Raw genomic sequence first — 27,858 nt, 5'->3', positions numbered from 1 at the left:
CCCCACAGAGAGCACGGAACTGTCCCCCAAGTGGGGTGTGGACTCACCTACAAACCCCGGCACATGGCAGCGGCAGGTGCAGCCAGGGAGACCTCACCACCACGTGCTGCCCCACCATGCCGGCCCCTCTGCGTCTTCTTACGTTGAGGTTCTCTTTTTGTTTTTCCTTGGGGAATGGGAGCATTCCGTCCAGGTTTGCAGAGCCCTGGACTGCAGCAGGTCTGTCCTTCAGGTGTGAGCAGGCAGAATTGGCCATCACCAGGTCTCCCAAGTTTGAGTCACTCTCAGAATTCCGCAACTTGCTTGTGTGGGGCCTCCACAGCTTAGACCCTGAGCTTTCGGACCAGCTACAGCCTGAGCTGAGAGCAGCAGGTATTTTCCAAGCTTAGCATCATTGGACACATTCTCCTTTCTAAGAAAATGATTTTTCAAATTGAAAAACAGTCGTGAGCCCCAGAGACAGGGAATCTGGCAGGGTTTGGGTTGCCTGGCCCAGAGCCTGGGCACACCTGCATGGTGGGTGCCAGGTTCGTAAGCCCCAAGGCAGGAGAGCAAGTGGGACTCAGGTTGCCTGGCCTGGGCCCACCTGCACAGTAGGTACCAGGTTTGTAGGTACTAGGTACTGGGGACAGGGGATCTGCTGGGGCTCAGGTCACCTGGCCCAGGCCCCTGTGCCCACTTGTGAGGGGGTGCCGGGTTCATGAGCGTCAGGGGCAGGGAATCCAATGGCACTCAGGCCACCTGGGTCAGGTCCTTGGACCCACCAGCGAGGTGGGTGCTAGATTTGTGCACCCCCAGAGGCAGAGGATCTGCCGGGCTCAGGTTGTCTAGCCCAGGTCCTTGGACTCGCCTGCAAGAACATACCCTCCTCACTGAAAGAAGCAGAGCAGTGGATGCAGACGCTGACACGCGGGAAGAATATCGCAGCCCATTTGGTAACACAGCAAAAAGAGAACAGAGCAAATTGGACAACTACCCCAGCCAAATCATGACATCACAAATCTGGGTGATGGGGCCCAGCGCAATAGTGTAACGGTTAAGGTCCTCGCCTTGAACACATCAGGATCCCATATGGGCGCCAGTTCTAATCCCGGCAGCTCTACTTCCCATCCTGAACCCTGCTTGTGGCCTGGGAAAGCAGCCAAAAACAGCCCAAAGCTTAGGGATCCTGCATCCACAATGGGAGACCTGGAGGAAGCTCCTGGCTCCTGGCTTTGGATCAGTGCAGCACCAGCCATTGTGGTCACTTGGGGAGTGAATCATCGGACAAAAGATCTTCCTCTCTGTCTCTACTCTTCTCTGTATATCTGACTTTGCAATAAAAAACAAATAAGCCTATAAATAAAATAAAATAAAAATTTAAAATATAGAACTCCTCAGCTTATGGGTTTCCACCTGGTCCCCAAGCCTTGGGGTACTCACCTGGCTCTCAATTCCCGACCCCGCGGATGCCTCTCCCGCACCTGCCCCAAGTGCCTGGGAATGGGGCTGCCTTCCCCCTGCTCACCCTGGTGCTTCCTGGCTCCTGGGAGGGTACACTGGCACATGGGAGGGGTCAGGATGCTGATAGGACAGCCCCTGGAAGGTCCCACCTACCCTTTTGTTGACATCACTCCTCCCATGACAGCGACTGTCAGTACCAAATAGCCACATGGCTCATCCTGCATCTACGGTGAAATAAACCCACAAAAAGAAACATGAGGATAAATATTTGGACCCCAGAGAACGTTTGTTTTGGAAAGAATTCTTTGGGCCAGTGCTGTGGTGCAATGGGTTGGGGCTGCCACCTGTGATGCCAGCACTCCCTGTGGGCACCGGTTCAAGACCCAGATGCTCCCTGCCAAGGCACCTGGAGAATCAGCAGAGGACAGCCCAAGTCTTCAGGCCCTGAAACCACATGGGAGACCCAGAGAAAGGTCCTGGCTTCAGTCCAGCCGCTCCCAGGCACTGCAGACATCTGGGGAGTGAACCAGCAGACAGAGGGGGTGTGTGCCCTTATCTGCCTGTAACTGCCTGTCAAATATAATAAGAGAATCTAAAATAATTTCCTTATTGGAATTAAATTTGTACAAGCATTAAAAAATCAGTCTTTCCACCGCCAGCCTAGAGGCTCCAGGGGTTTATAAACCAAGAAAGAGGTGAAGCAAGGACAATAGGAGATATTCAACAACGCTAACACACCCCAAAACCCAGCAGTGAGGTAAGACGTGGCCGGAGGTGAGGATGGCTGCCAGCCAGCACACCCTTCCTGGAGGAGAGGAGACCCTGCTGACTGCTGTGGGGCCAAGTACAAGGCGCCCACGGCCCCATCAGCTTCCTGGCGGGCTCCCATGACGAGGGTGGACGGCTCACTCAGGGCCACGTGGGCATGAGAGCGGCAGGCCCAGCCAAGCACAGAGAGAAGGACGCGGGGCACACGTGCCTTCCCATCACAGACCTAGGACAAGACACTGGTGACAGAGCAGGATACAGACCTGGGGGACACAGTGGGGGTCTGGGGAAGAACAGCTCAGGTTCACAGCCGACCCCTGAAAGCCTCGGGCGGGGGCGGAGGAGTCTTCCTCACGAGCCCTGTACACTGAAGGAGGGTGTCGGAGAAAGGCGGCCTGGGGCCACGGGGCAGCCCAGGGCCCAACTCTGGGGCACCTGGGCCTCTCTGGTACTCTGCCTTTCCAATAAAAAACAAAGAAATAAATCTAAAACCTGTACTCAATAAGGGACCAGAATCCAGAATATACAATAAACTCTTACAGATAAACAGCCAAGAGAAAATCCAATTTTGTTATTTTTTTTAAAGATTTACTTATTTTTATTGGAAAGTGAGATATACAGAGAGGAGGAGAAACAGAGAGGAAGATCTTCTGTCCAATGATTCACTCCCCAAGTGGCAGCAATGGCCAGAGCTCAGCCGATCTGACCCAGGAGCCAGGAGCTCTTTCGGCATGCCGGAACATGCAAGGTGAGGACTTTAACCATTAGGCTGCCGCGTTGGGCCCCTAATTTATTTTATTTTATTATTATTTTTCTAAATCTTTATAAATAAATCCTAGTTTATTCTGTTACCAGGGAAACTCAGAATAGCAGCATCATCCAAGCCAAACTCTTCAATATTTATACATCTATTCTTGAGATTTTACAGAAGTTTGTAACTTAAAATATGGCTTTTTCTTTTCTTTCTTTCTTTTTTTTTTAAGTAATTTTACTTAGTTGCTTAGGGTACAAAGGGTCAAGGGCACAAGAAAGTGGGCAAGACCATTGTTTCCACACTAATATCACCATTTTTTTCCCCGTATCTGGGGTCAGGGGAGAAGCTCCACCCAGCCTCCCACCCATCCCAGGTCCCCGACGTGGGGCACGCTCCGAGGGTCCTGCTCAAGCAGTTTTGATAGTTCAACGGTTCTGAATTGCTGCCAATCTCGCCATTCCAATCACAACAAAATCTATTCAGAATCCACAGGCTGACATAGTCTCTTCATGGTTGGGGTTCTGAGACCAGCAGTTCAGTTGGAGGGATCTCCAAGGAAATTTCATCTGAGGATCCCAGACCTGATTCTTGTGTGAGTTTGCCAGTACAGGATCGGCACAGTCCATCGCCCCAATCAGCTCATGCACATGCTGGTCATTGCAATTGCTGCGTCAGTTCCGTTTTCAGCCCTGTCTTTCACACAAACCAATCATTGTTGCAGTCCAGCCTGATCCTGCCCACTTCATTCTCGGTCCTCATGCTAACCAGTGGGAGCCTAGATGGGGCGACTTCCCACAACCCCCACCAGTCCCACCCCCTACCCTGGTTCCCGTGCTTGCCAGTATGTACAGCAGGCTTGTCCAGTCTGTCCCACATCCCATTTAGTTCTCATACATGTCAATGGGCCTTGAAGCCTAGTTCAACCCAACCAACCTACTATCCAGCCCACACACATACTGGCAGGTGCCTTTCTGTCCAGTCACCCCTGCCCCTGTCCTGGTCCTTGTGCTCTCCAGTGGGAGTGGTAACCCAAGAGGGAGGAGCCCACTATCTCCCTCCCAGATTGTGCAGTCTCCAGGTGGTTCTGGAGTTTGACAGATTAAACCCCCAGTGCCAGCTTCTGCCATCTGATGCTGAGGCAAAGCCCAACCAACCCTACCCTACTCCAATTTTTGCCTGCACCAGTCGGAACAGTCAGCCCAACCTGGCCCTTCGCTGATCTAGCTCACCTGAGGTCCACAGGATGTTGTAGCCCTGCCTGGCCTGGTCTGCCCCCGCCCCAACTCATGCTCTCCAGTGGGAGCGGTGGCCCAGCAGGGGAGCCCACAATCCCCCCGCCAGCTCCGCCCCTCCTCCCGGCTCACATGTGCTGTTTGAGCACTGCAACCACATCTGCTACGGCTCACCTCACCTTGGCATTCTGTAATATGCACTGGTTTGAGTCGTGACCGAACCCAGCCCAACCCAGTGAATAAAGTGAACGGGTTCAGCCTGGTCTGCCACCCACCTATGCCATATGTATGATGGTGGGTATCTTCCTCTGGCCTGGTCTGAGTTGCTCCTTGTCATGGTTTTTTAACTCACCCATATAGACTGTCTCCCGACAGAGGAGCCTCCCAAGCTCCTCCATCAGAACCTCTCCCTGTGCCAGATCCTGCGTGTACTGGTGGCACCATGGGTCAGCCCTCATTGTTGGCCTTCAATCTGTTCCAGTTCTTGGTGTTGGATGGTTCAGCCCAGCCAAGGCTCGTCCATACCCAGACACTGCCCACACATGGCTCAGTAGGGGCAGAGACCTAGCCTAGTCCATCCTACATTTACCCTGGTCCTCCAAAGCACCAGATGGTGCTGGAGTCTAGCTTGGCTAGGTAGACCCAGACCTAGTTCACACCCATGCCAAGGGAGACTGTAGCCATATCCAGACCAGAATGCAGCCCCCACTCCGGCCCCCGCACTCTCCCATGGAAACCCCAACCCAGCAAGGATGTACTTTCACAGCTCCCCAACTGAGTGTATTCCCAGCCCAAGGTTATGCACCTGCCAGTGATTACTCTGACCCAACTGGCTAAGACCCCCACCTGTCTCAACCTTTGCCTTCGATGCTGTGCCCTAGTATCCCTGGCTTTTGTAGTCCAGTCGGTGTGACAGCCTAGTTCAGCATGACATGTGCTCCATCCTGATTTCTGTTCCTTGTGAGTTGGGGTTTGCTTGGCCCTGCCCAGTCCACCCCCTTCCATTTGCAGCTTGGCCCACCCCACTTCCTAATATAGGATGCACCTTTGGGTGCTGCTGCCTTGACCTGCTCAGACTGCTATCAGTTCCTTTACCCGTAAGTGATGGAAGGTTCCATGGTCACATCTAGCTCAGCCCATCATCACCCCCAGCTCACGAGCTAACCTGCGGGACTTGTATTTGCACAGGGCTGGGCCCACACTTCCCCCATAGAGTTAACCCCCAGACCGAGTTCTCTCATGTGCTGGTTAGTGTCTTGACCTGCCAAGTGTGACCAGTCCACTATTCCACCACCCAGTCAAGTAATGGTACCTAGCCCTGCTAGATAGGTACCCATCCATAGCTTTGGTGTGGACTGGTGTGTAGCAATCAGTGATGCTTTATGCTAACAGCCCATCTCAGGATTCCTAATTGGGCTGGTGAATCAGTCTGACCCAAACAGATCTTATGGACACTCCCCTCCAAGCCATAAGATCTTAGTCCCCACGCTTGCCAGAAAGTTTCATGACCCCATTACTGGGAATCACCCAGAATTCATCTCTCACCTACACTAACGCTGGCCTTATTCATGGGTGTCCCTAGGCAGCAATTTCATATCCTAAAAACCCCAGAGTTTGCCACTGGGTGGCCAGCAGGCAGAGCCTGGCACCATTTGGTGCACTGGCCGCCCAAAGCCAAGAACTCAGTCACTGCCTTCCGGCAGTGGCTTTGACCTGAGTCCCCAGCATTGGGTCTGGCCAGGGAGGGGAACCCCCCATAGCCGCCACACTGCAGGGAGCTGCAAGCCGCCCCCAACTCCAAGGCTCGGACCCCTCCCAGACTCATCCTGCCACAAGGTGTCAGCAGCAGGGCAGAGCTAGAACTTTAATCCAGTTCCCAAGGTTCCCTCATGGTGTACTCATCCTGAGGGAAGAGCTCTGTTGGGCCTGGAGAAAGCCAAGGACTCGGTCACTGCCTTTCAGCAGTGGCTTTGGCCTGAGTCCCCAGAACTGGGTCTGGTCCAGCAGGGGCACCCCCCACAGCCACCACACTGTTGGGAGCTGATCTTGCTCCCAACCCCAAGGCCCAACCCTATTTTTTTAAAGATTTATTTTACTTATTTAAAAGGCATTTATGGAGATGTGGGAAGGAGGTCTTCTATCCACTGGTTCACTCCCCCACGTGAAAATGGCCAGCCCCATACTGATCTGAAGCCAGGAGCTTCTTCTGGGTCTCACACGTGGGCGCAGGACCCAAGCACATGGTCCTCCTCTGCTGCTTTCCCAGGTACATTAACAGGGAGCTGGACAGGAAGTGGGACATCCAGGACGCGAACCAGAGCCCACATGGGATGCTGGTGTCGCAGGTAGTGGCTTTATCTGCCAAGCCACAAGGCCAGCTCCTGCTTCATTATTCAAAAAAAAACTGAAATCAGTTTTAAACAATTTAACAATGAAAGCAGCAAAAAGGTAAAAACTCAGGTGAAGAGAAGCAAGGACTGTGGTTCAGTAATGCCATGCACATGGCTGCACTCGAGGGCTGCTCACAGCTGCGCTGCAGGCCAGGCACTCAGGGCTCGGCTGCACCCCCCGCCCCCACCCTGGGTCCCCTCTGCACCCTCCCCCACACCGAAGCACAGCCCAGGGTGCATGCAGCACCGGGCTCAATGCAGTCTCTAGCTCCACCTGTGACCAGGGCCTCTCCCTCCTTCACAGCCTCACTGGGCTGGCTCTAAAACTCTGGACTGAAGGCCAGGGCACATCGGCTAGGGTGCAGGCTGCTGAGGAGGCCTGTCCCAGGCCAGGCTCTACTCCCAGCCCAGCTGGCCAGCTAACATGAAGGTGGGAGCCCTGCACCCGTGTGGGTGACCCAGCCCTGGCTGCTGCAGGCACCTGGGGAGTGAACCAGCAGGGCCCTCCCTTCTCCCTCTCTTTTTTCCTTTCCTCCTTTCCAAATGGGATGGAAATAAAGACATTAAAATGTTCATCAATAAAGAAAGACTGAGTCACACACAGATTCCAACAGCGTGCCTGCCCCAGGGCCACTCCTACCACACCCAGCAGCAATGCCGTCCCACCGGGCACAGCTGTCCGTGTGGTCCTTGCCCCACGAGGGGCCACACCTCACAGTCACTTGTTCTAGCAGGACCCTCTCAGTTCCCCTGCCAGAGCCTGGCCTGACTTCTCACCCTCCACCTGTTGAGCTCCCCCTGCCCTGGCTGCCAGTCACACTCCAAAGGCAGGCACCCCCCCGGCGACAGGCACCCCCCGGCGACAGGCACCCTGCCCCCCGGGCTCAGCCTCCCTGGCCTCTCTCCAGTTCCGCCAGATCCTTGTTTCTGAGCGCCACCGGACACAGTCCCCAGGCTGCAGGGGTGAGGCACGCCTCCACCCAGCTTCTGCAGGGTCTCCTTAGCAACAGCTTCGTGACAGACAGATGGAGCTGCATCAGAAACCCTGAGCAGACAATCGTAGCATCTGAGAGGGGCAGCCTGCAGACCGTGTGATTGGCTTGGAAGAGAGAAAGAACCAGGGCCACTCCGGCTGCAGGTTGGCCACTCCGGCCAAGAGCACCGTCAGCCATGTGCCGCAAGCCGACACGGCGCATCCCCGGGGCCGGAGCGCACAGGGGGCTGAGGGAGTGGCCCCCCAGCCCTGGGGCCTGGGGGTCCGCAGAGCAGGATCACAGTTAACTGTTCAGCACAGCACCCAGCCTGTCTGTGGCCTGGCCAACACCCAAGCAGAAGGCCTGATCCGGCATCCCAGGAAGGCCAGCGAGGGGATCCACCGTCCACTGCAGGCTCCTTGGCCTCTGAAGCCGGGCCCGACTTTGGCCTTCCTGCAGCCAGAGGCGCCTCTGCTGGCGCTGGGAACGCAGTCACAGCACAGACTCTCCCGCAGGCGGCCAGGACCGTGGCTGGCTGGCATCCACAGCCGCTCTGGGAAGGGCTGAGCAGGACTGCTCCCATTTCTCAGCTTCCTCACAGGTGAGGGGAAGCCACAGGCCTCCCCCAGGTCACAGCGTCAGCGACAACCCCCCAGTGCACAGCCCCGCCTACAGGCAGCGGTTGGTGCCACACACTCTGCCCCAACCTGCAGCCCAGTCCCTGCACTCGAGCCCCTGGTGCACACGTGTGACTGAGGGGTCGTGGCGCAGCAAGGGACCTGTGGCTGTCGTCCATGTGAGCCAGGACCGTGCCCAGCACGGACGAGGCTCATCCGCTCTGCCACGGAGCGTGTCCTCACTCAGGAAAACGACAGCCCCTTCTTATTTACGGCCATTACAAAATCCCACCAGAACTCATTATCCCGGTGCCTGCTTGCCTGGCAGACAAACAGGCGATGACTCAACCGAAGCAGAGCCGAGCGGGAGGCAGGGTGGCATCCATAGTGACCCTGGCTTGGGTGGGCCTCTGCTGCCCTCTAGCGCTGCCAGCCCGGAGCAAGGGGCAGCTTTCTGCTGCTTTCACAAGCACCTGCCAGCAGCATCTCAAGACGCTCCCACATTTCTCACGCTGGTTTACCCAGACGCCCCTGGCAGCGAGGGTCTGCACCCTGCTTTCCACGGCCTGGCCCATGACTGTGACACGACAGGGTCCCCTCTGCCTGGGAGGCTGAGCCCCATACCCTCACCAGGATGGTTCCTGGCCAGGTCTCCAAGCTGTTAGCATGCAGCACGCGCCACGCTGGGAGCATGTGTGTATGCATGCAACCTCAGGGCCTCACCACCCTCTCTGTCCTCAGTTTGGCACCATGCCGGGCCCTAAGCAAGAAAACCGCACTACCAAGGTACAGATGCTAGTCCACTGACTCAGAACCAGCACAGGCACTGACAGCCATTCTGGCAATGAGGCAGCAGCGCCTCTTGGAAAGGGGGGATATCTGCTGTCCGTGGCCTATCCCTCCTTCTGCCCCCATTCTAGACCAGTGGGCAGCATAACCAGCTTCCCCTTGTGTCTGCCCCAGCCCCTCCCTACCCAGCCACCCTGCCCATCTTCAATTGGGAGACATCCAGCAACCAAGACAGAGGACCAAGGCAAGGCTAGAGCCACTCAAGGCTACTCAGGCCTCCAAAGCTGGCCGAGTCACCAGCAAAAAGCCAGCAAGGCCTAAACTTCAGGAGGACACGCAGGCGGGGAGACAGCACCACGCTGCATAGCCACCGGCTTGTGCGTTCCTGGACCAGGCGTGGACCTGGTGTGGACCCCGGACCAGGCGTGGACCCGGGATGGACCTGGCGGGCGGCCCCGGACCAGTCGTGGACCCGGGATGGACCTGGCGGGTGGCCCCGGACCAGGTGTGGACCCAGTGTGGACCTGGCGGGCAGCCCCGGACCAGGCGTGGACCCAGTGTGGACCTGGCGGGCGGCGCTCACCTGGCGCAGGTTGATGTAGACGGCGTTCTGCAGGAACTCCGAGGCCTCCATGCTCCGCTTCTGGATGGCGAGGACGCGCACGGCCTTGACGCACGCCTCCAGCTCGATCACCCCTGCATTCTTGTACTGTGGGGCACACAGCAGACACTGGTCAGTGCAGGGCAGCGAAGCCAGCTTCTGCCTAGTCCCCACGACCTGGGCACTCTGTCACAAAGCCAGCCTGGAGAAGGCAGGACGTGAACGCAAGTCCGCCTCACCACACCCCGAGGGTGACAAAGCCACCTCACATCCCCCACCCGCCCCCAGCTTCAGTCTCCCACCACAGGGAGGCAGCAGCGAGACCGTTCACCACCTGAGCTTCCCTCCTACTCAGAACACGATGGGCGAAGGGGGCAGCTGTGGTACAGGCGGTGATGAAGGGGTGAGCCGCCGCCTGCGGCACAGGCACCCCACATGGGCGCCAGTGAGTGTCCTGGCTGCTTCACTTCCCACCCAGCTCCCAGCGAAAGCACCTAGGAAAATGGGGGACGACGGTTCAAGTCCTTTGGCCCCTGCACCCATGTGGGAGACCTGGATGGAATTCCAAGCTCCTGGCTTCAGCCCATTCTAGCCCTGCCACTGCAGACCTCTGGGGAGTGGACAGAGCAGACGGAAATGCTCTCTTAATAAATGTAAATTGTGAAGTTTATGCTAAATGTAAATATAGTGTGGGCAACTTATGAGCGACGTAAATGACAAGTGGGCAGCCTCTGATCGGGTGAGTCACATGCAGCAGCTGACGTTCTAGAGAAATCTGAAAAGGATCCTCAGCCAGGACGAGACTGCAGCGGAAGCAGCTTTCTAGCAGTGGACAGACAGGCGGCCTGAGAGGCTCTGCGGCCGAGGGACAGCCGGCGTGGGCACACCGGGCACAGCACCTGTCCTGGGCCCAGCAGTGGCAGGACCCCTTACGAGACCACCCGGGAACGAGGCAGCTCGTGCACCACTCACACAGACCCAGGAGGCCTGGGCCAGGGCACATCGGTAGCCACGTGGTGCTGGGCCCAGGGCAGCATGCTGCCCCCGTGGCTGCCGGCCAAGACCACTGCCACACACGTCGAGGATGGGATGGGCACAGGGCACCCCAGGGCGTGCTGGGGAAGTGAGGGCAAGAGGGACGAGACCTAATTTCTTGCCACCCTGCATCTGCACGTGTGTGTGTCGTCAGTTGAGCTGGCCCCAAAATCAAGAGCACGGTGCCCCTACAAGCCGGAACAGCGCCCAGCAAGGAAGATGTGTGAGCCAGAAAAGCACGTCACACACCCGCCACCCCACGGGACATCCGTGCCACATGCTCACTGCCCCCCGGTACAGCACTGGCAAGCAGACGTGTTAATGACCACGGTGCCAACAACTTCTCTTCCCGTTTTATGATGTTCAATAAGAATCGGGGTGGGGGCTCAAAACAGCTTGTCTGTATCAGTAACATCAGGGCACGCTTAAACAGACTGATGAAATTATGACTCCTTATGAAGGACTATACTATTGTATATAATATATAATATACTACTGTAGTAATATGTGGAAAATCAGTCGGGGTGGAAGTTCGGGGGGGGAGGAGAATCCCAGACTGTATGGAATTGCATCATAAAATTAAAAATAATAATAATAATAATAAAAACAGCTGCTGCAGAGCACAGCCTGGGGAGGGCAGGGAGCGCACAGTGCGTCGGCAGCCAGAGTGCCGCCCGCCACGCCCTGGGGAGGGCAGGGAGCACACAGTGTGTCGGCAGCAGGAGCGCCGCCCACCACGCCCTGTGGGAGGCACCTTGCCATAGCAGGAGATGGCCTCTTTGTAGCGGTCGATGATGTCTTCAGGGCTGAGGCAGTTCTTGGCCCGGCCAATCTCGGTGCTGGTGTCAGCGTTGATGCCGTTGGTGGTGAGGGCACCTGCAGGCAGAGAAGATCAAAGAGCCCTTGGCATCTCTTCCCTACCCTTGCTTTGGTGGATGAGACAAAACTCACACAGGCCCTGCCTTGCAATAATGAAACAGTGTTTAAACTCTCCCTGCTTGTGGACTCCCTGGTCCTGTCTGTCACACCAAATGCTAGCTGGCTCAGAGTTCAGGTTCCCTCCCTGGTACGATGCTCTGGATAACACAAGTTGCCCCACATAGCAGCCGCAGGCTCAGGCCTGGCTCAGTGGTCCTGGAGCCAGCCGTGGAGTCCACACACATTCCCCTGTGGCTTGCTGAGCTCAGTGCTGGCGGGGACCCTCGCCACGGCCTGCACAGGCACAGGACACGAGAAAACCACGTGGCCGACGCGGACAGCTCTTCTTGGGTCCCAGTCTCTGGTTTGATCCAGGACCTGCTGAAAGCCCCCCGCCCCACCAAGCCCACGCAGGGAGGAGTGAAGGAGAAGCTTCCATCTGCAGAGAAAAACACCACCACCACAGGGAAAACTGGCAGGAGAAAGAACAGATGAAATATCCTTCGATTTCACAGGACATTCTTCCTCGTGTTCCACTGCACCCAGCAAGCACCTTCCGAAGGCCCAGGGCACCTGTCGGAGGCCGGGCAAGCGTCAGCTGAGCACGGAGCACGCCACGGCCCGCACTGCCCACTGTCACTTCCGCCCCCAGCCTCTGTTCTGCAGGCCGCTGCAAAGGCTTCTGAAACAGACACGGGAAGGAGGGTAGATGAGGGGCCGGGCGGCGGCCAGGTAGAGGCTCTAAGGAAACAGGAATAGAGACGAACTTACAGAACTCCCTTGCAGGGAGAACTGTGACAGAGCGGTGAAGGGGGAGGTGGCCTGGGACTTCGATTCTTACAGATTTTGTGAAAACCACAGCAAGAATTGAGAAAGAGAGCGCTCGGCCAATCTCTCCACCATCCGCCTTATTTGGAAAGCAGACATAAGTCAGTAAGAACCGTGATGAGGACCCAGCTACGAGGTGCAGGCTCTGCCCCCCGCCGGGACGCCTGCTGCTACAGTCCAGCACAGTCCACGGACAGGAGACGGGGCAACTCCCACGACAAGGGGGGTCTTGTGCATGTCCATCCCCACAGGGCAGGGACAAGGCCCCAGGGAGGCCAAGCCGCACTGCTGGGGCCAAGGTCTTGTGCCCACGGAGCATCCATGGGCACAAGCTCTGTCTCACATCAACTGGCATTTAGCAAACTACAGGAAGTTATTAGTATTCTTATTATTGTTACTACCATTATTATTATTCCTCTCATGTCTAACAAGTTCTCTTTACACTGCTGAGTTTCCACTCTTCCCTTTCAGGGAGCAAAGTCACCGAGGGGAGGAGGACAAGAGTGGGGCCTAGCCCTGCAGACTATGGTGCCCAGGCAGGTAGGCAGAGCCACATGGCCCAGGAACAAACCCTGCCCCAGGTTTTACAGAAACACACAGCACAGGACTGACACAACTCCAGGCCACCAGGAGAAAGGCTGTCCGCAAGAAGACACGGAAGACACATCGTCCAGGAAAGACTGACCCAACAGGGGCCATCAGAGCCGGCCAGGCCCACAGGCAGGCTCATACCCAGACGGAACGAGAGCGGGTGTGACCTGGGAGTCCGAGCCGCACAACCCCTGCGTCCTTCCTTCAGCGGAGGTTACCATCACAGGCAGACCAGACATAAGGCATGGCCACGCACTCACACACACAGCACAGCGCAGAGCAGGGCGCCCGAGGCACGGTGCCCGCGGTGCTTGAGCAGGACAGCGTGGGCAAGGACCCTCTGCTGTGGCCACCCACCCAGGCCACGTCTCTGACGGCTGTGAGCCCGTCCCCTGGGAAAGCAGAAATGCCACAGCAGCAGGGTGGCTGGCCCCACTCTGCAGCAGAACCTGGGCAGGAAAACGGCATGTCGCAGGCATGGACACGGAGCTGGGCAGCAGCCAGGGCCAGCCCCCCAGTGTCAGGGCCCAGCACCGGCACTGCGGAGACCGAGACAAAGCCACAACACCAGGACAGTCTCGGGAAGGGCAGCTCAGACGTGTGCCTCACGCCAGGATAGCACCTGCACATGGAGCTGAGGGCCTCCAGGAAACAAAAAACCATAAACTCGGTCCAGGACCACAGGTAAAGTCCCCCACAGCCTGCATGTCAGGGAAAGCTTTCTCTGACTCAAACCTACAGAGAAGGAAAAAAATTAAAAATTCAATTATATAAAAATACAGCAAGAAAGAAGTACACACATAAACACATGAGAGCCACAGGACTCACCTCACTAACATACAGAAAGGCCACAGAAACACAACCACAAAATGCACAGACGGCTGTTAGGAGACAGTTCAAAATGGCCCCTAAGCATGTGGAAACACAAGGCCTCGCCTGTCGTATCTCACTGGCCAACTTGGAGGGCTTCACCGCCCAGCGTGTGCAGAGCGGGGGACGTCGGCTGACCACCAGGACACACGGCTGCTTCCCTTCAGGCCCGTCAGTTCACGTCAGGGAATGCAGACACAGCGCTGCTGTCCACACTGTGTGGGAGCCCACCAAGACGGCCACACCCCAGGAGATGGGCCACGCAGGCCACGCAGGAGCCCCCGCTCGCGGGAAGAGATGCGACATCCTGCCCATGGCACAAGGTCAGAGGAAAGCCCAGGGCTGGAGGACCTGAGGGGAGGGGACAGGCAAGGCAGGAACAGCACGAACATACAGTGTGCCTGAGACACAACCACCCACACAGACAGCGCCAGAGGACGAGGACACGGGGCCACACATGATCGACCCAGGGAACCAAGACCAGACGCTGCCACCAACCTGAGACTTCAACTCCGGACATGGCACCCGCCTCCAGCGGCAATGCTAGCAAAACACCAGCACTACAGAGCTGGGGCCTCAGGATCTGCTTACACCCCACTGAAGCAGCAGGGAGGACGGGAGCAGGCCCTGGAGCAGAACAAACCCAAGCACTTGTGGGCACAGCCAAGCAAAGCGGACCCCAGCAGCAGGGAGCGTGTCCAGCATCCAGACTTCTAAAACTCCTGCAGGAATGCCAGGAGAAAGGGAGGGCACACATCAAACCGAAAAGACCTTGAGCCACAAAGTGTCCATAACACGAGGGGATCCTGTGGGAAGGCCACGGGAGCCCGAGAAGCTGCCAAAGGGCAGGCAGAGGCCAGAAGCCACCAGACTAGATCAGGCGCCTACGTTCCTAATGGCATCAGACAGGAGGGAGGAAGGACAGAGAAGTGTCCCTCCCGTGCAGACCAGCACTGGCCACCAGGTGCACGGGCAACGGTGCAGTTAGAAGCAACAAGCTGCTCAGCTGAGATTCCTCACCAAATGTTATCAATTAGCAGGTGGCAGTCTGAAGAGGAGCAAGATGATAACGTGGCCTCAAAAGTTACTCTGCAATTGCAAAGACAGACACAGCCACTTCTCAGCGCGAGACCCTCCTGACACCTGGCAGTCCAACAGAGAGGGCCAAGGTGACCATCACCAACGGGACAGACCAGCACCACATGCCTCCTGACCAAGCGTCCACATTGGATGACATAGAGTAACCAGTGGACCACAATGGGCAAGCAGGCACTTGGGGTACCCATGTGGCAGTCCTGGCTGGAGTCCTGGCTCATTTGCTTCTGCCCCAGCTTCCGGCTACACACACCCAGGGCGACAGCTCAGCTTCCTGAGTCCCACCTCCCACGCAACAGACCCAGAGGTGCAGACTCCTGTTCTCAGCATGGCCCTGGCTTGGCCAAGCAGGCACTGGGACTGAACCAGCCGGAAAGAAGACCTCTTGCTTTCTCTCTCTCTCTTCTTGTTCCGGCTCTCTCTTCTTCATTCACTCTCACACTCACTCTTTCAAGCAGATGAATCACACACACACACATACAAAGGGCCCAGCACCATAGCCTAGCAGTTGCTCTGCTTCCCTCCCAGCTCCATGCCTGTGGCCTGGGAAAGCAGTTAAAATTAGCCCAAAGCCTTGGGACCCTGCACCTGCATGGGACATCTACAAAAGTCCCCTGGCTTCAGATCAGCTCAGCTCTGGTTATCACACCCAGTCAAGGAATGAACCAGCAATAAGGGACCTTTCTGTCTCCTCTGCTCTTTAGAAATCTGTCTTTCCAATTAAAAAAAAAAAAAAGTAGGTTTATTTTGGTACTAAAATTTTCAAATTCAAGAATTCTTTTCCAAATATTTACTTGAAAAACAGGGTTATATCAAGATGGGGCAGGGGAAATCTTCCATCAACTGTTCACTCTCCAAATGGCCACCAAAGTCTGTAAACTGGATTACCCCAATGCCAGGAGCCACGAGCTTCAGCCAGGTCTCCCTCACGGGAGCAGGCACTCGGGCCGTCCTCCACTTCTTTCCCAGGCATATCAGCAGGGAGCTGGACCAGAACAAAAACAGCTGGGACTCAAACTAGAACCCGTGTGCGGGGCTGGTACCCAGGCAGTGTCAGCCAGCTGTGACAGCAGGCTGGCACATGTGCTGTCTCATAAAGCATGGTATAAACTTCTTGAAGACCTCTCACATACAAAAAACACCACTGAGTTATGCACGTAGAAGGGTGAACTGCACAAAAGATGTCTAAAAACAACATCAAGAACAGTGTGTGCAGCAGCTCCGCGTCCATCGGCATGGGACAAGCAGCACCCAGTGCGCTTCGAGGAAGTTGCTCGGCGTGCACAAACCGTTCAAGGACAGGGAGAGAGGGGAGGTGGACAAGGGTTCCTGGCATCGGAAGGCACACACATCCTGGGATGCCGGCGGCCAGCGACAGCCCAGCCATCCCTCTGCAGGACCAGGAAACGGGGGTGAAGAAGACATCGCGAGACAGCTTCCAGGGCTGTCCCCGTCCCAGCCTCCGACTCAAAGGAAAGCAGTGTGACCGTGAGGGCCTCCTGGGATGAGTTTCCCACGTAGCTGAACAATTTCACGGCCCCGAGAACATGCTGGGGGTTCAGATGTGACTCCTTCCCAGGGCGCAAGGCCTTAACAACCCTGCAAGGCCTCCTGCAACAGAGAAGAGACCAAGTCTGGCAAGAAATCCAGGGCCCGGCTCTCAGCAGGTGGGCCACACCCGGGCTGGGGGCGCCGAGTGACCTGCGGGGCAGGAGCTGGAACGGAGAGCAGGGTTGAGCCACACACGTCCAACCCGCGGGCGTCCACCCTGAACGCGTGATTTCTCCAGCCCCACGCAACGAGCTTCACTTCCGCTCCCAGCACTGAACTCCATCTCGCACACAACCTGGCTTGGCGAAGAGTGTCAGGAACAACATTTGGTCCTTTTTCTTCCCAGCCAACAACTGGCATTTCCTGCGGCTCTGGGCCACGTCTGCCCAGTGCATGTGTCCCCAAGTGCAGAGGCTGGCAATGAGTCACAATTTTATACCAGGCACAACTACTCAGAAAGGCCTAGAAACTTCTATTGGTCAAATGCCAGTATGTGCAACATGGATCCAGTCTCCCATCAGTCTCCCCAGCCACACCCCGCCCCTTCCCTGATGCAGCCAATGTCTCAGCTCTCCTGAAAAGGACAGCTTTCCGCAAACCCTTGCGCTGAGGAAAGGACTGAAGCCCATGGAGTGGGCATCCGGCTTGGTCACCTGCAGACGGGCGCCCTCACTCCCCACGCAGCCTCTGCTCACAGCAGAGGAAGGGAGCAGCTCCCTGCCGCACGCACGTGCGACATTCAGACGGCCATGCAGGCTGCTGGCTTCGGCCTGGCCCAGCCCCGGCTGCTGCAGACACTGGGGAGTGAGGCAGCAGATGCGAGGCCTTCCCCGCTGGGGGCGGGTTTCTCCGTGTCTGTGTATGCTCTCTTTTCAAAGAAAAAGGAAAAGCTATCTTCAACCTGAAGCAGCTTCACTCCTGAGCTGAGAGGCACAGCTGGACAAAAGCACGTGGCGAGAAGCTAGAACCAGCACAGCTGCCCTCAGCTACCGCGCCCGGGAGAGCAGCGCAGGACGGCCCGCTCAGTCCCTCCGCCCCACGACAGACAGCCCGGCCGGCCGCTGCCGCCACATAGGGATTGTGCAGCATCTCTCTCCCCTGTCTCTCTGTTGCTTTGCCTTTCAAATAATAACAATTTTTTTTCATATTAATTACAGAAAATGTCAAGCAAGCAGATAAAATCCACTTCTGGAAACACTCACACCATTTCATTCTCCAGCAGACCGACAGGAAATGCAGTAGGGAACACGAATCCACGAGGAGGGGGCACAAGCCAAGGGCCACTGGCACGTGGGAAGTCCACATTAAGAGATGAACATGCTGGTGCAGTCACGGAGGGAGGAGGCATGCGCGTGGCGGTCATGTGACCAAGCCGCGGGGTCACTGGCACGGGGGAATGCCACACTAAAAGAGGAGCATGCTCGTGCAGTCACGGACGGGGAGGCGGCATGCGCATCGCACGACCATGCCGGAGGAGGGATGCTCCTCTTCACAGGCAGCGCCAGCAGAGGGGTGCACCACCAAACACAGGCAGCGCCAGCGGAGGGGTGCACCGCCAAACACAGGCAGCGCCAGCGGAGGGGTGCACCGCCAAACACAGGCAGCGCCAGCGGAGGGGTGCACCGCCAAACACAGGCAGCGCCAGCGGAGGGGTGCACCGCCAAACACAGGCAGCGCCAGCGGAGGGGTGCACCACCAAACACAGGCAGACAGCAATCGGGCTTCTCACAGCTCTGATTTAAACGCTACTTAAATCAGAACGGTCCCCAACAATCACAATCCAGAAACTTCAACATTTAATTCACACCACCAGGAAACGAGCACTCACTAAGCACACAGACTGTATACCTGGGTCAATGAGAACTTCCTGTGCCCCTGGAAGAAAGAACAGATCGTGGTCTTTTATTGGGAAAACCAAACCGCTGGCCCAGGAGGTTGCTAAGACAAGGTCTTATTACCCACATAGTCCTAGGGGTGCCAGAGGCGCCTGTGATCAGGAGGGCGCTTCTGGATGATACAATGTTGCAAATTCAGAATAGAAAAAAGCAAGGAAACACAGTATCTCTGTGAGCACTGCACCTTGCAGGCCACGCCCCCAGTTGCTCCGCCCCTTCCCAGGCTCCAGCTCCCAGCTCAGCTCAGCTTGCCACAAACAGGCCAGTGGACCGAGAGATGTCACTTGTGCAAATGCCACCTGCTGTCACTGTGACCTAGCTGGACACCACGGAGAGCAAGGCCCCACCAGGAGGTCCTGGTTCCATGCTGATGGTTGGCAGTCAGCGGGAGAGGGGTGGCCCAGTCCGGCCATCTACAACCCAACAGCCGATTTACTCCGCCGCCCGCCTGGCAAGCAGCTCCCTCAGGGCGGCGCTGTTGAGCAGCCAGTTTCCAGGTGAACTGTCACTGCTCTCTGGAAGCAACCATCAAGCTTTAAAAACGGTATGTTCTCTGAAGGACAAGCAAACGAGTTCTCTGCCCACAGGCCTGCTGAGGAAGCTACAGCTGCTGCTGCCTTGATGTGGGGACACTGCATCAGACCCTCACTCTCCCACCTCCCACAGGTGCTGGCGGTGCAATGCCCCCTACCCCCAGCCACAGTCATGAAGCTCGCCTCTCCAGGGAGCGGTCTGTCCTTGGCCCTCACATACTGCGAAGCACCCCTTCATGCTCACTAACAGGGCATCGCTCTGTGGCCCACGCCCCAGCTGAACCACGGGCACAGGGACCACCACGCCATCCCCCTCCTGGCAGGCCCCATCTCTCCTTGTGAGACATGGCCACAGGCTACGAGACCCTGCCGCAACATGGCCACTGTGCTGACTACGCCGCATGGGTGAGGAGGGGGACTCCAAGATGGCTCGAGGGGTGGGGGCACACCTCGGGGGTCTGCATTCAGACATGAGGCAGCTGCACTGAGTCCTGGTGTCCCTCCAGCTTTGAAGCCCAGCTGGCAGGGCCTTCGCAGACAGCCTGTAGCTCTCCCCCATGGAACCAGGCCTGACTGCTTTCTATTCCAGAAGACAACTTTGCTCTCCCTCCTGTTCTCACAGCATGGCGGAAATACACATGCCAGGGTGATGCAGCAAAAAAAAAAGGAACTGGAATGCTTCCTCAGGTACCCGGCTGTAACAGACATGGTGCTACTGTGGAGCATCAAATAAAGCATAAATTTAAAGGAACCTTGGGTAAGTCTGGCATAAACAGGAAAAACCAGGACTTCAGGGAGAAACAGGTGCAACAGCGCCACCTATGGTCAAAAAGGCCTTCCCACATGGACCAAAAAAAAAGATAGACCACCTACCCACTAAGAAATGACCAGTGGGGCAAGAATGCTCAGAGACCACACCACAGCAGAACAATTTAAAAAAAAAAAAAAGATTTATTTTTTCACTAGACAGTCAGACATACAGAGAGGAAGAAAATCATCCACTGATTCACTTCCCCAGTGGACGCACAGCCAGAGCTGAGCCAATCCGAAGCCAGGACCTCCTCTGGGTCTCCCATACAGGTGCAGGGTCCCACAGCTTTGGGCCGTCCTCCGCTGCTTTCCCAGGCCACAAGCAAGGAGCTGGATGGGAAGTGGAGCTGCCAGGATTAGAACTGGCACCCATATGAGATCCCATATGGAATCCCAGCACATGCAAGGCAAGGACTTCAGCCACTAGGCTATGACCCGGGCCCAGAGAACACTTAACCAACTCCAATTCTGCTTCAGAGAGGACAGCCGTGTTCCACAATCAATCTGCAAACGCTAACACCGTAGCATCTGGACAGAAGGTGAGGCCCACGGAGACCCATCTGAGCAAGGAAATGCAGCAGGCAGGCCAACCTCGGCTTCCTGCAGGAGGACGCCGAGCCCAGGGGATCTGTCCCCAGGCCAGCCTCCCGCCACCATCAGCATTCTGCACCACAGCCAACACAAGCTCCTGGCTACCAACCCTGGCAGCGACAAGGCCACTTCAAACAGCAGACAGCCCTAGTGCCTTGACAAACCCCTCCCAAAGCACCATCCCAGCGATACACAAAAATGTCTACATATCAAGACAGCACAGCTGGGGCTGGCATCATGGTAAGGGTATCACCCACAGGAGCCTGGTTGGCCCCCTTCTTTTTTAAAGATTTATTCACTGGGGCCTGGCACAGTAGCCTGTGGCTAAGGTCCTTGTCTTGAATGCGCTCAGGATCCCATATGGGCACTGGTTACTTTCCTGGCAGCCCCGTGCCCATCCAGCTCCCTGCCTTTGGCCTGGGAAAGCAGTGGAAGACGGCCCAAAGCCTTGGGACCCTGCACCCGCATGGGAGACCTGGAGGAGGTTCCTGGTTCCTGACTTTAGATCTGCTCAGCTCTGGCCATTGCAGCCATCTGGGGAGTGAACCAGTGGATGGAAGATCTTCCTCTCTGTCTCTCCTCTTCTCTATATATCTGACTTTCCAATTTAAGAAAATGAATCTTTTAAAAGTTTATTTACTTAAAAGTCTTTAGTACAGAAGATAGGAAAAGACATTTTCCACTCCAAATGGCCCCACAATGCTGAGCAGCTCCACTTCTGATTCGTCTCCCTGTTCAAACACGGCGGAAGCAGCAGCTGACAGCCCGAGCGCTCAGACACCTGTGCCACGTGCAAGACCCACACGGAGTGCCAGGCCCCTGGCTTCCACCGGGCGCAACCAGCCACCGCAGTCATGTGGACATGAGCCGGCAGTGGATATCTGTGCACCGTGCCCCTCTCTCTCTCACTCTGCATTTCGAATCAATCCATCAATCTTAAATAAATAAACAAGGCCTGGGCCATTCAGCAACAGCTGCTTTCATTCCCTTTGCAGAAGAAAAGGGACAAGAAACAAAAAGAAAGAAAAAGGGGACAAGTGCCAAAGCGACAACTGACTCCCTTCAACCAATTCAAGGATTAAAAACAAAAAGTCAGTTTTCCTCAATCATAAAAGAGATGACCTTATTCTCCAAAAATCTGGGTAGTCCCAGCCAATTTCAGAATGACAAAAGTCTCAGTCGTTTAAGGCTCTAGTAGATGCTCTGTGGCCATGTGAGTTTGCAGTCAGATGTTTATTCTAAACAAATATTCTGTGAGCTACCCAGGCTGAAGTTAGCCATTCCCTATCTGATTCCATCAAGACGTCAGGCTACATTTTAAAAACACTCTTCCGCACTCTAAGTTACACCTGCCACCTGTTACACACAAGCATAATAAACGGAACAGATGCAGAAACAGGGCCTCGCCGTCCAGTCACTGCTTCCGGGGCACATGCTGGCCAAGCAGCCCACGCGCTGCCGGGGACACCACGCGCTGCTGGACGTCCTGCGTGCATGGCTTCCCACTCCCACAGCAACACCAGGGAAGCAAAGCCGGCTGGCTCATAGCTGAGGGGACGTGTCGGCCACATGGATGGAGGCTGTGTCCCAAGTCCCATAAGGCACCCGTGCGGGTTCAGTGTGACAGCTCAATGGCTAAATCCTACCCTTGCAAGTGCCGGGACCCCACACGGGTGCCAGTTCGTACCCTGGCTGCTTCACTTCCTGTCTCGCTCCCTGCTTACAACCTGGTAGAGCAGCAGAGGACGGCCCAAAGCCTTGGGATCCTGCACCTGTGTGTGAGACCCAGAAGAAACTCCCGGTTCCCGACTTTGGATCAGCGCAGCTCCAGCCACTGTGGAATGAACCAGCAGATGAGGGATCTTTCTGTCTCTCTTTTCTCCATAAATTCAATCTGTTTTTCCAATAAAATAAATATAAATCTTTTTTTTAAATGCAGATTCATTTAGACAAAGAGAATAGCATGGATCTTCACTCACACTCAAAGCTTACTACCTTCCCTCTTCCTATCGTACCCTGAGCAGCACACTTCTTGCCTTAAGAAGCTTTGCTCAACAAAATTAGAGTGGGTGAGGGTTGTTTGGGCTTAGCCACAGCATAAGCTGGCAGAAGCTGCCCTGGAGGCCGTTCTGTCAAGTCAAACCACAGAACTACCTGGAGAGTGCACAATCCAGGAGTGGGAGAGGCCTGGGAGGGAAATAGTGGGCTCCTCCCTCTTGGGTTACCACTTCCACGGGAGGGCATAAAACTAGGACAGGGGCTGGGGTGGAATGGGGTGTGGGACAGACTGGACTACTGCTACACATACTGGCAAACCAGGGTAGGGGGCAGGCCTGGTGGGGGTTACTGCGGGTCGCTCCAACTAGGCTGCAGCTCTCACTGGTTTATGCAAGGGCCGAGTATGTGCTGGGCAGAACCAGGCTGGAGTGCAACACCCAATGGTTCCAGTGGAAGTTGGGGCTGAAAACAGAACCAACCCGGCAATTGCAACCACCAGCTGATCGGGGTGATGGACTGAGCCGGGCCCTGTACTTGCTAGCACATTCAAGAATCTGGTTTGAGAACACCTCAGACAAAGTTTCTTTAGGGATCTCCCCAATCAAAATGCTGGACTCAGAACCCTAACCAAGAAAAGAGAGAAGACAGAACAAGTCAACCAACCATCCCAGCTATATGTTGGCAGCAAAATACGGGGCAAACAGAGACTCTATGATGGACTATGTCAATCAGTGGATTCTTCAAAGACCTCATAGTGCTTGGAGTAGCAAGATTGGAAGCAATTCATAATTGTTGAAATATCAAAACCGGGCCCGGCAGCGTGGCCTAGCGGCTAAAGTCCTCATCTTGAACGCCCCGGGATCCCATGTGAGTGCCGGTTCTAATCCCAGCAGCTCCAGTTCCCATCCAGCTCCCTGCTTGTGGCCTGGCAAAGCAGTCGAGGATGGCCCAAAGCTTTGGGGCCCTGCACCCGTGTGGGAGACCTGGAAGAAGTTCCTGCTCCTGGCTCTGGATCGGCATAGCATCGGCCATTGCACTCACTTGGGGAGTGAATCATCGGACGGAAGATCTTCCTCTCTGTCTCTCCTCCTCTCTGTATATCTGACTTTCCAATAAATAAATAAATCTTAAAAAAAAAAAAAAAGAAATATCAAAACCACTTGAGAAAGAACCTCAGAGCATACCCTACATTCGGGACCTGGGGAGGGTGGGAAATTGGGTGGGGCTTCTCCCTTAATACTCCCCTTTAAACATCAAGAAAACAATATGGAGGGCCCAGCGCGGTGGCGCAAGTGGTTAAGGTCCTCACCTTGCACGCCCGGGATCCCATATGGGCGCTGGTTCTAATCCCGGCAGCCCCGCTTCCCATCCAGCTCCCTGCTTGTGGCCCGGGAAAGCAGTCGAGGACGGCCCAAAGCTTTGGGACCCTGCACCCGCGTGGGAGACCCGGAAGAGGCTGTTGTGCTCACTTGGGGAGTGAATCATCAGACGGAAGATCTTCCTCTCTGTCTCTCCTCCTCTCTGTATATCTGACTTTCCAATCAAAATAAAAATAAATCTTTAAAAAGAAACAATATGGAAATAATAGTCTTACCCACTTTCCTATAGCCCTTGAACCTTTTTACTCTAATTAACTATGTAAAGATTGTAAAAAATATAATAATAATAAAAGAAGTTTAAAAAAAATCATTTGTTTTCATGACCTTTAAAAAAAAAGAAGAACCTTTGCTGGAGAGAGCCGAGTGGTGAGCCCTCGGCATGCCGGCGCTGGGGTAGTGTTCAACCTGTCACTTCTAGCGCTGACACCTGCCCCAGGCCCCAGCAAGGACAAGCACTGCACACAGAGCCACTGGGGGCACGTGAGCAGGACTGCCATCAACAGTCCACAAAGGAGAAACGTCTGTGCAGGTCCGTGTCACAGCCACACAACTCGGCCACAGCACGTGCAACGCGCCTCGAACAAGCTACGCTTCGTCTGTCCATTGTGGACCTACAGGCTCCTAGGGCGAGTACTCAGAATGAAGGGCAAATGGTCCCTGCCTCTTAATACCAACAGACAAAGCAAGATGGGGGAGGAGGGAGGAGGAACAGGGGAGCAGGGAGGGAATCAGAGCAAAAAGAGGCAGGGAGGACAGAATTGAGTTTTTAAAATAAAATACTTGAATCAAAAAAGAGAAGCACCTCTCCTTTCCAAGAAGAAATCTGCTATGAAACTGTAAGTTGGAGCTGGGGCAGTCCTGAATCCCCCGCCCAGCTGACCTGGAGCCAGAGGGCTGCTGGCCCCACCTGACTCCCAGTCCACCCCAGCCAGGGCCCAAGGGGCACTGCTGCGTGGCCAAGCGCTACCCTCACAGCAAGGCTGCCTTGGGAACCAAGCACGAGCTGCCCCTGCTCAGGGGATGGGGCGCCGTCTCCGTGGCTTCCCCACACAGCTCTACCTGGAGCACCCCAGGCCCTCCCCGGCCACCACTTGGCCATGAGGCTCCCTGCATCGGCAGGCGATGCGGGAAATGCAAAACTCCAGGAAGAAACACGGGTGCTCCACCCTGTGTGCCGGAACGGCCTTCCTTCTTTACCAGCGGAGGGAGGACTACCTCGTGGACCGAGGCACGGCCACCACCCTCCGTGGACAGCCTGGCCCACCTTGCTCTCGGTGACCTTGGTACCAGAGGAGTCTGTGCTGGACCCATCCGAAGACGAGTTCATTCACAGAGGGTGCTAAGGTAAAGGGTACGGAGCACCGATGAGGGCCACCCTTCACTGACGCAGGCAGACATGACCAGATCAACCCTAACGCCGACAGACCCTGCCCCAACTAGCTGCAGAACAGACCTCTGGGACTAGCTTTCTGCCAAGCTACAGAAAAGACACCCCCGCCCCGCCCCGCCCCGCCCCGTCCTCTCAGCCCCCACCCCACCCCCCTCAGCCTCGGAACCGTGGGTGAGTCTTGCACAGATGAACCCAGCCTTGTAACCCGCTGATGGTGCTCAGAGTTGGATAAAAGCACTTGAGGACAGGGGAGAAATGCCTCCTGAGCAGTCAGGCTCACTCGGCGGGGGGCTGGGGGCTGCTTCGTGCCAAGCCCAGCCAGGGCAAGGAGGGCTCACCTGGCCGGTGTCTGTTGGCTGCTTCCGCCGGGAGGGAGCTGCTGGGCAGCCTGCGGGCTCCACTCTTCCCGCCGGTGCCGCCAGGGTAGTGAGAGATGACAGAAGCCGAGCACAGGCCTTCCAGCGCAGCTGGTGCAGGAAGAGACAGTGGTTAGCCAAGCAGGACTTCAACACGCATGGGCCTGGGCAAGGCCCGCCTTCACACAGGGCCCGAGCTGGCAGGGTCTGATGGTCAGCAGGTGGTCCCTGCGTGTCCTTCTCAGGCCCACCTCACTCCAAGACCCACTCCAGGTGGCACAGAGGGAGGGATTCCCACATGCAAATGCACGCCCTGGGGCAAGGGCGGTCCCGGCCAAGGCTGAGTTGGAGCCACTGTGGCACCCTCTGTGGCTGCCTCGGGGAACCCAGCAGCCTCTAGCAAACTGCACTGCCAGGAGGGGCCCAGCCCCCCACAGTCCACTCATGACCTTCTGCCTCTATGGGCTTTGCCTGGGGAGGAGATGCCACATAAACGGGTTGCAGGGCAGGTGGCCACTGTGCCAGGCTTCTCGCTCAGCCCCAGGCTGGAGAGGTGTCTAGGCCGTGGCAGCCAGGCTGTGGCTGGGACTGCATCTCCCTCCACACAGGGACATGCTGCACCTGCTTGCATGCCCTGCTGTGTCCCCGGCCCGTCTCACCTCCCAGCCACAGGAAGTCGTTGACGGAGCGCAGCAGCTCCACGGCCATGTGGTAGTGCACCAGCGAGTCCTGCAGCATGCCAGCTTGGAGGCACAAGTCGCCCACGTGCTTCCGCATGCGACCCTGGCACCGCTTCTTGTAATGTCTGCAAGACAGGAGAGGAGGGGCACGGGTGGGTCACTGTCACCACACAGGCTGGGTGCCACCTCACTCTCACACAGTCGCCCCACCACTGAAGGCGGGAGGGCGGGGGAGCGGCTCCCCACGGGTCGAGCAGGCCCTCTGGTGTCCCACCGAGATGGGGTGGGAGTCAGGCTTTCCTTCTCAGACTGGCATCACAGCAAGCCTATTATTAGGAGCCGAGCAGCTGGTGCTAACAGGACTTCCACCCTCACGATTCCCTGGACGCAGCTCTGGGGGTCCCCACACACAAGCAGTGCGCTCCCCAGGCCCGGCTCCAGCAGTCCCCTCTGCAAGGCCACCCTTGCCGGCCAGGCCCCTAGTAACGACTCGTCTATGACCAGCAGGGCATCCGAGAACAGAGGACACAGGGAAAGACAAACCCCAGGCCCAGGGCCCGGAGTTCTCCCTGACACATCCTGTGTTCTGGACTGATAGCACAGCATGCACTCCGTGGAGGGCCTGCCTGGGCTCCTGGGGCACCCACTTATCCTGGGGAAGAGCAGAGACCCCCAAGCTTTGCTAGGCCCCCCTCACGGGAGCGAGACTGCCTGCTCTCAAGGCACAGAGATCACCAGCACCATCCTGACCCAAGGGCTGGCCAGCAGATGACAGTGGCCTGAAGGACCTGCCCTGGTACCTCCCAAAGGGTGAGACCCCAGACCCTTCGGCCTAGAAGCACACAGCCAGCATCGCCCACACAGCCAGGCGCTCTCTGAAGTGCAAGTCCCAGCATGGGGGCAGGGGGGTGCCACGCCAGCATCCCACATCCCAATGCTGGCTTGAGCCCCAGCTCCTCCACTTCCAACCCCATTCCTTGCTAATGGCCTGGGAAAGTAGCAGAGGCTGGCCCATGTCCCTGGGCTCCTGAACCCCCATGAGAAATCCAGAAAAAGCCCCAGGCTCCTGGCTTCAGACCAGCCCCACTCCAGCCAGTTTGGCCATTTGGGGAGTGAACCAGTGGATGGAAGTAAGTAAACCTCCAACAATAACAACGACAACAAAAGACTGGGTTAGAGGGAGTGGGGACTAGTTAAGGACTAGTCAGGAAATCCACAGGAGCCTGGTATGGAGCCCTAACTCACAGTCTAAGATACGCTGCAGCTAAGCCACAGGCTGGCGCTGCCAGTCTCAGCCAGGGGAAGTGTTCCCTTCCGGACGCCACATGAACACGCCCTGCATTGAAGGTGGCGTCCACACTGCCCTCCCACTAACTCATACACAGGGGACTTGTACACTCTGTGTACATCATGGACAACAAGTGCTTGGCCTCCTAGTCCAGAGCTACTATGCAAAGACTGGCACACATTCACACCCAGGACAAGCTGGCCTGCTCACGGTCAGTACCAAAGCTCTCTGGCAGGGGCTGGCACCGTGGTACAGCGGGTAGAGCCACTGCCAGTGCCAGCATCCCATGTGTGCTCCCAGGAACGCAGTGGAAGATGCCCCCAGTGCTTCGGTCCCTGCCACCTCGATGGCAGACCCAGGTTCTTAGCCTTCCCCTGGCCCAGCCCTGACCGTGGTCACCTGGGGAGTGAACCAGCAGACGGATAGCTCTCTCTCACTCTCTGCAGCTGTACCTTTCAAATAAATAAATCTTCTTTTTAAAA

The 27,858-nt window shown here is 56.4% G+C and overlaps 1 protein-coding gene across 1 annotated transcript in view; it reads right to left on the bottom strand.

Moving 5' to 3' along the window:
* The window catches only part of TRAPPC9 (trafficking protein particle complex subunit 9), a 338,695-nt gene that overhangs the window by 303,398 nt on the left and 7,439 nt on the right, over positions 1–27,858 (bottom strand). Inside the window, exons 4-8 of the mRNA XM_040988506.1 lie at positions 26,068–26,213; positions 25,391–25,519; positions 18,305–18,331; positions 11,358–11,479; positions 9,551–9,676 (exon numbers count right to left, since the gene is read on the bottom strand). Coding sequence (XP_040844440.1) covers positions 9,551–9,676; positions 11,358–11,479; positions 18,305–18,331; positions 25,391–25,519; positions 26,068–26,213 — 550 coding nt within the window. The remainder of the gene's footprint in view (positions 1–9,550; positions 9,677–11,357; positions 11,480–18,304; positions 18,332–25,390; positions 25,520–26,067; positions 26,214–27,858) is intronic.

Source organism: Ochotona curzoniae, unplaced genomic scaffold, assembly GCF_017591425.1.
Source record: "Ochotona curzoniae isolate NIBS_2020 unplaced genomic scaffold, NIBS_Ocur_1.0 contig_4895, whole genome shotgun sequence".
NCBI classification, from domain to species: domain Eukaryota; kingdom Metazoa; phylum Chordata; class Mammalia; order Lagomorpha; family Ochotonidae; genus Ochotona; species Ochotona curzoniae.
The sequence above is the reverse complement of the archived record's forward strand: the minus strand, read 5'-3'. Positions and strand labels throughout refer to the sequence as shown.